This window comes from Mixophyes fleayi, chromosome 3 (genome assembly GCF_038048845.1).
Source record: "Mixophyes fleayi isolate aMixFle1 chromosome 3, aMixFle1.hap1, whole genome shotgun sequence".
NCBI lineage: Eukaryota > Metazoa > Chordata > Amphibia > Anura > Limnodynastidae > Mixophyes > Mixophyes fleayi.
The window spans coordinates 254,492,556-254,504,872 of NC_134404.1; the positions used below are offsets into that span (position 1 = coordinate 254,492,556).

Here is a 12,317-nt window from a genome sequence, read left to right on the forward strand (position 1 = left end):
CTCCTTATTGAATGTATTCAGCATTCCAGGAATTCTTTCTTTTGGGAATTAATGTCTATTTATTGCCTACAGAGATGTTATTTCAACTTTCCAAACATATAGAACAGAATATATAAGTAAAATTATTTACATTTCTGTATTTGCCTAAATTTCTATATTTAATACCATGAAAGATTATAATTCATGCTAATGTTTAGAACAGTAGCATGTTTGGAATTTTGACAATAAAACCTCTCAAAACATATGAGTTGTTTTATATCCCGTGTATAGAGTAGTATACATGTAAATAATCTTGGATGGGTGGGAAAGACTAACTATTTTAGTCTTAGGTCCATATTACCTGAAATGTTATGTCATGCTAGAATATAGCTCTCCCACTACAGTGACAAACACATACATATGTGTGGCCTCTCTTCTTTGCTCTTAGGTCCATACAGAACATAATATTCAGAAAGTAGGTAAACACATGGGGCCTGGTTCATTTTTGGACGTTAGTCAGTTTCCATGCAGTATCTTGCGTGAAATAAACCTGCGCATGCTCAAAAACGGATCTTACACCAGTTGCATGCAATTCATGTCTGAAGGTAAATGACACTTACAACTGCCTACAACTTGAAGGGCGGAATGGGGAAAAGAAGGTGCAAACAGATGTAGGCAATGTACAGTAATGCACTGCAGAAGGCCTACCGTCACAGATTTGGCCAATTCAAATCCTGGATTTCGCTTAAGTACCCTTCTTTTTAGATGCATCACTTGCACCAGCTACAGCTTTGGTGTAAGTGCTGACTGATAGTGATGACTGAAACGGCATAGTCTTTGGAAAGTACACTAGATAGCACAGACTATGTAAATGCAAGTAAGAGACTATAAAAATGCATTGTATTTACAATATGCATTAAGAACATCTTGATTTATGTAGCTAGTGTAAAAATAAAGCTAAATAGAAAGAACACTTTTTTAAAATTAACCATATATAGTTTTATTAATGGTTATACCGTTTACAGTTGTTCATTTATTTTATAATATCCTTTTTTTGTATGCATTCTGATGTGATCTAATATTGCACACGCTGCCTACACAGTACTTGCCATTTACTGAAACACAGAACAGAATGTATTTGCACCCAGATTCAAATCAAAATGCATCTTGAGATCTACTTTGATTTGAATACAGTTGGAACTAAACTCATGTTCAATGCAACATTTTTTTTAAACCGCAACTTGCGTGCAAGTTGCATTCCAATTAGATTTTTAGATTTGTAATGTACCAGTTCTGGTTGGACTTACTCCTTTTGAGGTCCTGTATGTTGTAGATAGCAACTGGGTCACTGGGCCCCCTTCATTTTTTTCCATTAAAATAGGCTGCTGAGCCGAGCCTTGCCCTCCAGCCTAAAATTTGCCAGCCCTCCCTGCCAACCCCCTTGCAAACTTTTGAAAATTAATTAATACAAAGTGGTTTCTATTATCCTCTTTGACTTTAATGGTAATTATGATGTTCTCACAAAGTTGAAAATAATTATTCTTTGAAAGCTGAAATATACACATTTGTTTTTAGTTTGTGGCAGCTTAACTTGCAAAACACCAATTACCTTTTATATTTAAATAATACAAATGTATAGATTTCACAGTAACCTTTTTTTCCAGGTTGAAAGAAGCTGAAGAAGTATATAAGCAAAAAAAGGAGAAGGCAACAATTGTTGTGAAGCCAAAACATGAGTCTGGAATTGTAAGTACAATCATTTCTCTGTATGATGTTAACTTGTTAGAAAAATTGTCATTATTGCAAAACGTTGTTGAACAAGAGTAATACAATTTGTACAATAGAACCAAAGTGTCCCAAAGTTTAATTTTGTTGTTTATTCGTTTTACATTTGAACACATATGAACAGGCCAATAATATTCATAATAATAATTGACTTATGTTTAATTAGTCTTCACTGCAGGAAACACAAAAACATAGCAGGTCACATGAAGTGAGAGCTCTTATCAAGAACATAGCTAGACATGTGGGCCCCATGGCAAAATTTTGGAAGGACCCCAATGTACCGCCCGAGGGTGAAAAATCTTGTTAAAAAAAGATTCCGATGAATCCAGAACCCAGATTTACATATTACAATTAAGTGGTAGGGGCCTAAATTCTGATGTATTTTATTTATTTGTAGCCCTATAATGAATACCTATGTGTCCTGTGCAGTAAAATATTAGGCAAACCTGGATTTGGAAATCCAGGATTTCATGTATCTATGGGTGTAACTTCCAGGGTAGCAGGGGTATCAAGTGCTATAGAGCCTGGCAGTTGAGGAAGCCAGTTAGGACTCTGCAGGGTATTGGAAGTCCCACAATGCCATGCATGATAGCCAGTATTCTAGGGCTCCAACACTAAATTTTGCTCAGTGGTCAAGTGATCTTTACAGAGAGTGGCATGTAGCAGGGCGGCAGACAAGAGAAGATGGGTTGCCAGCCCAGTAAGGTAAGGGAGGAGAGAGTGTCCTTCCCTTTAGGGGCTCCTTCAAAATGCTATGGGTAACCCAAATGTATAGTTACTGCACTGGGGGTATCCCTAGCTTTAACAAATGTAAAACTCTCTCTCCATCCCTCACTCCTTGTGCTAAAATAGATTAAAAACCTGAAGATAGTTAGGGAAGGTTGTTTCTATTTCCTTCATTTCAATAATATTTGTTTTGGTTTTTTTTGTAATTTGCCAATGGTATTCCTTCCATTAGAATTAAAGGGCTGGTTTACCTTTGTACAAACACAGCTGATTAGGCACACCCCATGTAACCACTGCAATGGTGTTCTATCAGTAGTTCTCCACATACTCTACTGGAATACAGTTATGGATTCTACAGAGCCGACAACTCATTGTATCCAACCTATCCTAGCTTTCCACGGACAAGTGTGTAGCAGCGACAACAACCACCGTGGCAGCACAGTTATGGGGCCTGGAGGGGATGTCGCAGAGGCCCCAGTTTGTTACGCCCTGGTTTGTAAACTATTATCTGCATACTGACCAGGAGTCATAGCAACAGTTGTTATTTGTTAACTGATATATGTGTGCCTAACCAGAAGGGCTACACAAAACCTTTAATGAAGAGTATTTTATTTTCCACCAGTTTCTGGTGATGTATATGTTGCGTTGTTTTACACATGCCAGCCTCAAAACAACTAGCCAGCAGGACAAATGTCAGGACTACCATTACAGATGCCGTATTTCAGTGTTATTTATATAGTTGTGAGTAACTAAACTCGCAGGAAATGAGATGTGTTGCAAGCTTGCATATTTTGGCCAAAGAAAAGGAGCATAACACATCATATTTCTATTTATTGTCCAAGCTTTATGATGCTATTAAAAGTTAGGTGGATCACTGTCATATTTATCTCTTTTTGTAATAAATCATATGGCATTATGGCTCCCTCTCTACTATTGCAAAACGTATTGAAAGAGAAACATCTGAATCTTGATATAACAAATCTATAACATCTGTGACAAGCTTGAATAACAGAATGAACAAACGATTTCAGGCAGATAAATAAGCTGTTGTACAGGGCTGCACTGAACAGTTGAGTCTCTATGAAGCACTTTGTTGAGGGGTTCTCATTTGAGTGAACATTAAGCTCATTAATTTCCATATTGCTCATCTTAGAGAGAAAATTGTAATATATTTACACCATACCAAGTACACTTTATTCCTCTTAAAAAATGTTAAAAACATTATATACTTTAACTAAAAATGTTCCTTTTTTTATATTTCCCTTTCTAGAAAGCGAAGCTGAGCTTGCTAACATGATTTTAGCAGTTACAACAAAACAAACATCTGGAGTCATCAATGTGAATGTTGTGCCATTTTTTGTAAATAAAAGGGAAAACAACCACAACAATATAAGTAAGAACACAACAGAATACAGGACAAAATTTTTTTTTTTCAATGGTAACATTGCAATGCAATCTAGAGAGTTATGATATTGTAGATGTTACAACTCTCTGCACCAATATTAATGTTGGCAGAGCCAGTCAAACAGGTTATCCTATTTAATAAATTGTCTTCAATTCAAAAAGTGAAAATTGCCATATGTATTTTTATGTAATAATGTCACAACATGTTAATCTAGTTGTTATTCCATTTAACATTGTATTGTTTTGGTGACATCATAATCTTTGTTACAATGTACAAACTATTTTAATTTTCCAACATTCAGAGTTCCAACATTTTTCTACTTGTCTTGTTTCTAGATTATTAATTGAAATAATAAATTCCTATTAAATCAATTTGTGTGTCTGAGTGATTTAAGTAATAAATTAAAATAGCTAGAAAACTATGATCTTTTTCTAGTATGTATTGTGGTCATTTTCATTATGGTTCCATTCTTGTTTTTGAATTCAGTGATCATGTTTCAAAATGTAAATCCTGGCTGTATTGACCCAAAGTAAATCCCAAAATATTATCAAGCAATCTGCAGTATGTCAAAACAGAGCACCTTAGAGGCAGAACAATGGTCGGCATTTGCCTTAGCTGTACCAATATTTGAGTTCTAATTCTCATCACTAGAATCTGCCTCGCCATGACTTTACTCCTAGTCTGTCACGGGCACTAGGAGTTTTACCCAGAATTCACCAGGTGTAGCTACACTTACCAGAAGTGCGGACCTCTGGGTAGTGTGGTGAATCAGTGGAACCATACAGTAGAATAGAGGAAAGGAATGTCAATAGTATAAATGCTGAGTCTTGGCACCGTGGAACTGTGATGGTACAGCAGTTTAGTAAACAGGATAAAATGAGGAAAGAGTCCAAGTGCCTTAGCACGCAGGTAGCATATAGCAGGCCAGTACTTGATAACTGGATAACGTTAAGCAAAGACCAATCAACAATATAGTAGAAGAGTCAGCGACTTGCAGCTACAATATAGAGTCACTTGTAGACTTTAGTCCAGCTAATAGGTACCATACAGAGTAGTAGCTATATCACAAGGAAACATGAATGGTCTACAGCTGGTAAGTTTCACCACGGATATGTAGAGAAGACTTGTCCAGCGCAGGTGTGGAACGGAGTAACGTGAGTGGTCTGCAATAGGCAAGTTGTACCACTGATGTGAAGGGAAGACTTGTTCAGGTGCAGGCATGTAACGGAGCAACGTGAGTGGTCTGCAATAGGCAAGTTGTACCACTGATGTATAGAGGAGACTTGTCCAGGAGCAGGCAGGTAATGGAGGTAGCGAGAGTAGTCTGCAGCGGGTAAGTTCTACTACCGATGTGGAGAGGAGACTTGTCCAGGTGCAGGCAGGTAATGGAGGTAGTGAGAGTAGTCTGCAGCAGGTAAGTTCTACCGATGTGGAGAGAAGACTTGTCCAGAAGCAGGTAGGTAACGGAGGTAGCGAGAGTAGTCTGCAGCGGGTAAGTTCTACTACCGATGTGGAGAGGAGACTTGTCCAGAAGCAGGCAGGTAACGGAGGTAGCGAGAGTAGTCTGCAGTGGGTAAGTTCTAATACCGATGTAGAGAGGAGACTTGACCAGAAGCAAAAACGGATAACACGAGCAGAAACAGGAAACACCTCAGAGTCTCAAGGAATGAGAACCAAGAACAGGCAAAGGTAATAGGGCAACAGGTGCCTTAAGTACTGAGAGGTGATTAATTAACCAATGAGACTAGAGGCGAGGTATTAACAGTTCAGGGTTTCTGCACATGCGCAATCTTAGTCAAGATGGCGGACGGCCGCGGCTCAGGAGAGGCGCCGGCAGGATAGAGAGAGACCCATGTCCCAACCTAGAGGCACTAACAGTCCGGTGAGTGACACCCATGTCCCAACCTAGAGGCACTAACAGTCCGTGAGTGACATAGTCATTACATCCAAACACTTCTCACCTTTATGGCTTTAAAGGTGGCTCCATGTTTGAAAAATTATAGGTAGGTATATGTGGTTAGACCCTAGGGCAGGTTACTCACTGGTATTTAAAAAAATGTTTTTATTAGTATTTTTTAAAAGAAACCAAATGGATGGAACCTATTGCATCTGTGGTTGGCAGTAGGAGCTGCACAGCTGTATCATTTGGACACTATCTGCTCAATTCAAGCTCACTGATGTGAATGCAACCATTGGTGTAAGAAATGGTTACACACCAGGTGTCAAGCATGACGTACATTATCACTGGTATTTTCTCAGTGTCCATGTGTAACCAGCCTATGGATTGCCTGTTTATTAAAGGATTCTTACCTGTGTACCTCTATAAATGCATCAAATGGCGGTTCCTTTTGTGAGGTTTAATTCATCTGGGCAACCGCAATTGCGCTTGCCCAGAAATGGTCTATACGCGAGTGAACGCAAGAAGAACACTTACGAAAACGGGGAGGGGAATGAGCATATGCACAGTCAATGTACAGTAAGCTCGAGCGCACGCAGCAACATCCAATTAAAGCTTTAGACATCTCTAAGGTACGTGTTTTTCTGTCATATCACTTGAACCAGCTACAGGGCAGGTGTAAGTGCAGAGTGATAGTGAAGACGGTCGTGTATGCATGCTAGAACATGTTTGCAATCAAGAGCAACTGTAAAAATGCATTTTATGTACAGTAGACATTAATAATAATGATAAATGCTTTTTTCGGAGGGGAAGGAAAAAAAGCAACCTTTTTTTCTTAATCAATTCTTTTTATTTAAATTTTCAAACAATATAGATAAAAAACATAATTAACTTAGCACATAGTTACAGTTCTTTTGAGTATGTAACACTGCACAGAAGTACATATAAAACATTGATCATATATGCAACTTACAGTTCAGTTAATATCCAATGTAGCATTTGGCTCACTGAGGTATAGCTTCCCCTCCCACCCGCACCGAACACTGTGGTCCCCATCCATAGTATCCAGTCATCCAATAGAGACATATACACAAAAAAATAGGTTTATATTGTTGAAGAAAGGGGGGAGAGTGAGGAAGAGAAGGTACTCAAGGTGGATCAAAATCTGCCGCTAGGGATCTCACTGCAAATCTCGACTTCACCCGAGACCAGACTTTATAGTATTTAGACATATTGTTTCTGGACTAGTAGGTGAACCGCTCGTGTCCCACAGCCTCATTTACCAAAGTCAACCAGGCAGCAAAATTGGGCCCATCACCGGCCATCCACTTTCAGGCTAAAATGACCTTACCCAATACAAGGAGGTTGGTAACATATCTGGTGGCATTCCTGCCAAGTAGTGAATCCTCTCCGATACCAAACACACAGGTCTTGGGAAATAGCAAAGGGATTCTGACGCCTATATCCCGTATCCCCTCCACCACCAACGTCCAAAAGTCCCCAACCACAGGACAGTCCAAGAGGAGGTGCCAGAAGTCAGCAGTGGTTTCCCCACACTTTGGACAGTCAGAATTAGTTCTGACACCCATCTGGCACAACCTGTGCGGGGAGTGATGGACTCTATGTATGATGTATAACTGCACCTGCCTAAACTTGGTACAAGACGTGGCCTCCCTGGCGCTGTCAAGAATGGCACTCCAGTTATCGTCATCTAAGTGGCCTAAGTCCACCTCCCACCTCATCTGCAGCCTACCAAAACAAAATTTTTCTAATATTTTTTTCATTATTGACTATATTATTAACAAGTGCCAATAATTGAATACTATATTAAAGATATGTATTGGACCTATCCTGCAGTGTATTGTCTGTCAGAGCAGTGCATACCTAGACCCGTATTCAACAAGAGAAGTATCTTCAAATCTGCTACTAGTTGAATACAGATGAGCGTATGCCCAAATTACGTGCGTTTAAAAAACAAAACAAAATTCAATTTACATTCATTTTGCATGCCTTAATGAATTAAGCCCAATGCCTTTGAGGAGCTCTCGCTTCAACAGCTGATGCCTGGACTTTCAACCCCTCAGGGTCATGGTAAATGATTGTATCATTTACAGTAAGAAAAAAAAATAAAAGAAAGACACCTTGGTTAAAAAAGCACCACAATTGTGTGGAAACAAGTAATTGCTCTCACCTTAAGGTAATGGAAACTACAGACAATACTGTAATAATGTTATGAGACGATGGATCCTGGAAGGATGTGCTGTGCAGAAGGAGCACAAGAATGGATGTACACAATTCAAATACACACAACAATCGCATATAACTCAGGTGCAAAACAGCATAAACCTGGACTATTCAATATGACATTTTCGATCTATTAATAAATATGTCAAAATAGAATGTCCAATGTACAAAAAAGGCATATATTCCCAAAAAGTCTTCGTTTTGAAAAGTTCATAAGTTGTTCCACGTGAAGTAGAAATTCTGCAAAAAAGGATTTCCCAAACAGGGGCGGGCTTGGCTGGACAAAATAATATTGTTTTGGACCGGTCCCTACAGTTAGACTAGGTGGCTGGCCCCTCCCCGGGACCAGCCACCTTCTCCCGTTGGCTGCGGATCCTTAGATCTGTCCCCCCTCCCTCACGCTCTGTCTGCCAGTCTACTGGGGTCACATAGGACGCGCACCAATTGACTGGTGCTGTCCCATGCGTGAAGGAGAGGAAGAAACTGCCCGGTGCGCGGATGGAACTAGGTAAGTGAGGGGGGTGCGGTAGTAGTATGTGTGTGTCAGCATATGAATGTAGTGTGTGTTTGTAGTTAGCATATGAATGTAGTGTGTGTTTGTGGTTAGCATATGAATGCAGTGTGTGTGGGGGCCACCAAATGAATTCAGTGTGTGCGAGGGGGCCACCAAATAAATGCAGTGTGTGTGAGGGGGCCAGCAAATGAATGCAGTGTGTGTGATGGGGCCAGCAAATGAATGCAGTGTGTGTGATGGGGCCAGCAAATGAATGCAGTGTGTGTGATGGGGCCAGCAAATGAATGCAGTGTGTGTAAGGGGGCCAGCAAATGAATGCAGTGTGTGTAAGGGGGCCAGCAAATGAATGCAGTGTGTGTGAGGGAGGGGGGTTATTAATTTAATTGTGGAGTGCAGGTGCGGGCTAATTATTGAGTGCTATTTTATTTTTGGGGTGATGGTGGGGCAATTTAATCTAATAGTGGGGCCTATGATGGTGTAATTGGACCTTTAATTTAATTGTGAGGTGGTTTGGGAGCTATCTATTGATTGTGGGCTGTTTGATGAAAATATTTATTAAATTTGAATATGTATTATTTAATGCCTGTGATTATTGTAGGAAATGGTTATATTTGTTAAATGTAAATGCTATTTAAACTATTGCTGGGGCTGTTTGGAGAAAGGGAAATAGGTTTATTTATTAAATGTGTATGCTATTAATTTAATGTCGGGGCTAGTTGAAGGGAAATAGATCTATTTATCAAATGTGAATACAATTATTTTAATGTTGGGTCTGGAGGGAGGCCTAATTATGAAATGTGGGTGCTATTTTGAACATCGAGGCAGGCTGGAGTTTTCTAAATTTCATGTACCCATGTTTTTGCCAAATAGGGCCCCCAGCATTCCAGGATCCAGACTAACAGCAACTGATCTAAAGACACCAGCAGCCACAGGTGGTGAAAATGACAAGAACAGGTAGGAGAGAGCAAGACATTTTGCCAATTGTCCTGAATCTGTTGGAGTAGTCCCGAATTTGGGTGACTGTCTCAATTAGTCAGGATTTGGTCTGACTGGAAGGAATGACAGTCTTGCTTCACACTGTACTACTCATGAAGGCAGAACTGCGTGCATCTAATAGTAGTGCACACAGTATTGCATGTGTATTTGTCTAAAATGATAGTCATGCTAAATTATAGGGCCCCCCTGCCTAAAGTACACCCTGGCCCCCCAGCTCTGGGCCAGGGTGTCAGATTGACACCTAGTGCTCTGCTCCTCCTCCCAGTAGCACACCTCATATTATTTGTTTTAGGTTACCCTAAAATAAATAAATAACTTTATTGGTATATAGTGCGAAGCAAAAAACAAGCCCTTTTGCTGGTGTGAAGGTGCTCACAGGACAGAAAGTCATAGCTAAGAAACACAGAGCAGTGGGTCATCAATTGCTGTTGTCCAGTTGCGTGGGTGTGGTATAGGTCACAAGCCCCACCTGAAACATGGCATTCTGGGTAAAGCTTTATAAGCTTCAACTCAGTTTGTAAAAGCCCTCTTTTGATCACGCCACATGCACACTTGGAAGTTGGGGACTTCTCTTACACCTGGAGCCCACAGGACATAACCACTCCACAGTAAGCTTATACATTTTTTGTCTGCAACTTTTATCTTCGTATATCTGTCTGTATAACTTTCCTTGTTTGCATGTATTTCTATTAACTTTCTTTTGAATCTTTTACCTTATATGTATTCTGCCTGCAACTTATAATTACTTTGCTTGCACATATATGTAAAGTTTTTCATTTAACTCTCTGGATCTTTAAGTAACCTTTTCACATATACTTTACAAAGGCTAGCATCTCAGGAATGCTTGCTATCTACACTACAATGGATTCCCATCCCCCATCTTTCAGGACCACATGCATTATGCACTCTCATTTTGTACACATTTAAACATACACTCTTAAAACACATTCTTTCTCTCTTGTTACATCTATTCACACAGTACACAAAAGAGCAATACTGACCATACACTCCTATAAATTTCTGTCTTACAGCATATACACTAGTACATATAAATATATATATATATATCTATATATATATATATATATATATATATATATATATATATATATATATATATATATATATATATACACACACACACACATAACAGAATATTATATACTTCTGAAGTTTTAGCATTGTCTTTTTAATCTAAAATGTATTATCTGTGTTGTATGTATGCATTTATGTACTGTATGTTTGATTATCTTTGTAAAGTAAAAGACTTGTATATTTATGCCTGTTTTGTATGTTTAAATAACTGGAATGAATAGGATGAATGGATGTTTACATAGATAATGCAGTATAGTGAGGTAAATGATTGGTATTTATTTAGCGATTAACACATAATGGTGGGCTGTTGGCTGTGGAAGTCAATAAACGTGTAATATTTAGGCGATATATATTAGCCTTGTCAAACACAGAGATCACGTAAGTCGCTCTTACGCGATTTCTAGTTGGGATGTGCAAGCATAACAACTGGGATACCTTGTTTATGATTGGCATGGTATTAGGCGACAGCTCGAAAGGTTGAATGAAATAATGCCTCTAAAGTACATCTGAGATGTCACTGGTGCGTATTATTCGACGTGACTAAAATAGCATAAAAGAGGCAAATTGCATTATATCCCAATAATTAATGATTGGTTATTAATAAGATCAAAAACATTGTATCATTATTATGGTGGATCCCATGATCCTATTACAATGGAGAGCCAACCAAACTGCTTTAATTATGATCTTCAATGGCCAAGAAGACCGATAATTAATTGCAGCAAACCTATTTTTATTTCTGTATTTTTACATTTTTCATAATGATGAAACAAATGACCTTTAATGACTGAATTATCTCCTCAAGGGAAAATAGGGAACAATCTGCCTATTTATTGTTAACATTTTTTTCTCTAGGTGGACTAGCGATTGAGTGTTGTAGAATAGTAGTTTATTTTATTTTTATTATTATTAATTTTTATTTATAGGGCGCCACAAGGTGTCCGTAGCGCCGTACAGGGACAAACGAATTGCTATACGAGGTGAGACAGCACAGTGCAGTAAACAATAAGCACAGTAACTCAGTAAGCTCAAAGCACAGCTAGAGAGGGCGGGGGAGGAGAGACGGAGCCCAAGAGGGAGGGCACGGATGACAGGGAGACCCCCAGAGGGGAGAGGAGGGAGCGAGGGGGACGGGGGGTAGAGGGTCCTCGAGGAGGAGGACTAGGTAGCTGGAGATCAGAGTTAAAAGTGGTGGAGACAGGAGGAGAGGAGAGATGGCCCTGCTCAAAGGAGTGTACAATCTAAGGGATGGGGTAGACAGACAGAGAGACACAGGGGAGAGAGGGAGAGAAGGAGGAATGGAGGCAGATTAAGGGAAGTGGAATGAAGGGGAAGAGGCAGAACATAAGGTAGGAAGTTAAGTGGGAGTTAGGTTTGATTGTGAAACTAACTTGAGAATTTTTGGGTAAATGCAATATTTTTTGTTAAATGGCTATGTGTTTATCTCTTGTAGAATACGATACTCGGTTATTTTGTTCTCTATTTCAGGGTAACACCACACACTGACCCTGAATAGTACAGAACCATTAAAGGCACCTCAACCTCATATTTCCATCAGAAACTCGTCTTTGAAAGTTGTCTAGCGGGTACGTGCTTAGGCGACACTTTGGAATTCTGAGTATACAGCGCGCACTGGTCACCCCATACAGCCATTAGTCGCTCTTTTGGCTGGGTGA

The 12,317-nt window shown here is 39.4% G+C and overlaps 1 protein-coding gene across 2 annotated transcripts in view; it reads left to right on the forward strand.

The window, feature by feature from the left end:
• The window catches only part of FMN2 (formin 2), a 423,082-nt gene extending 418,873 nt beyond the window's left edge, over nucleotides 1–4,209 (forward strand). For both annotated transcript variants that reach the window (XM_075203416.1, XM_075203417.1), the window contains 2 exons: nucleotides 1,644–1,725; nucleotides 3,761–4,209. In XM_075203416.1, coding sequence (XP_075059517.1) covers nucleotides 1,644–1,725; nucleotides 3,761–3,787 — 109 coding nt within the window. In that variant the 3' untranslated portion in view covers nucleotides 3,788–4,209. The remainder of the gene's footprint in view (nucleotides 1–1,643; nucleotides 1,726–3,760) is intronic.
• The last annotated feature ends 8,108 nt before the right edge of the window (nucleotides 4,210–12,317 follow it).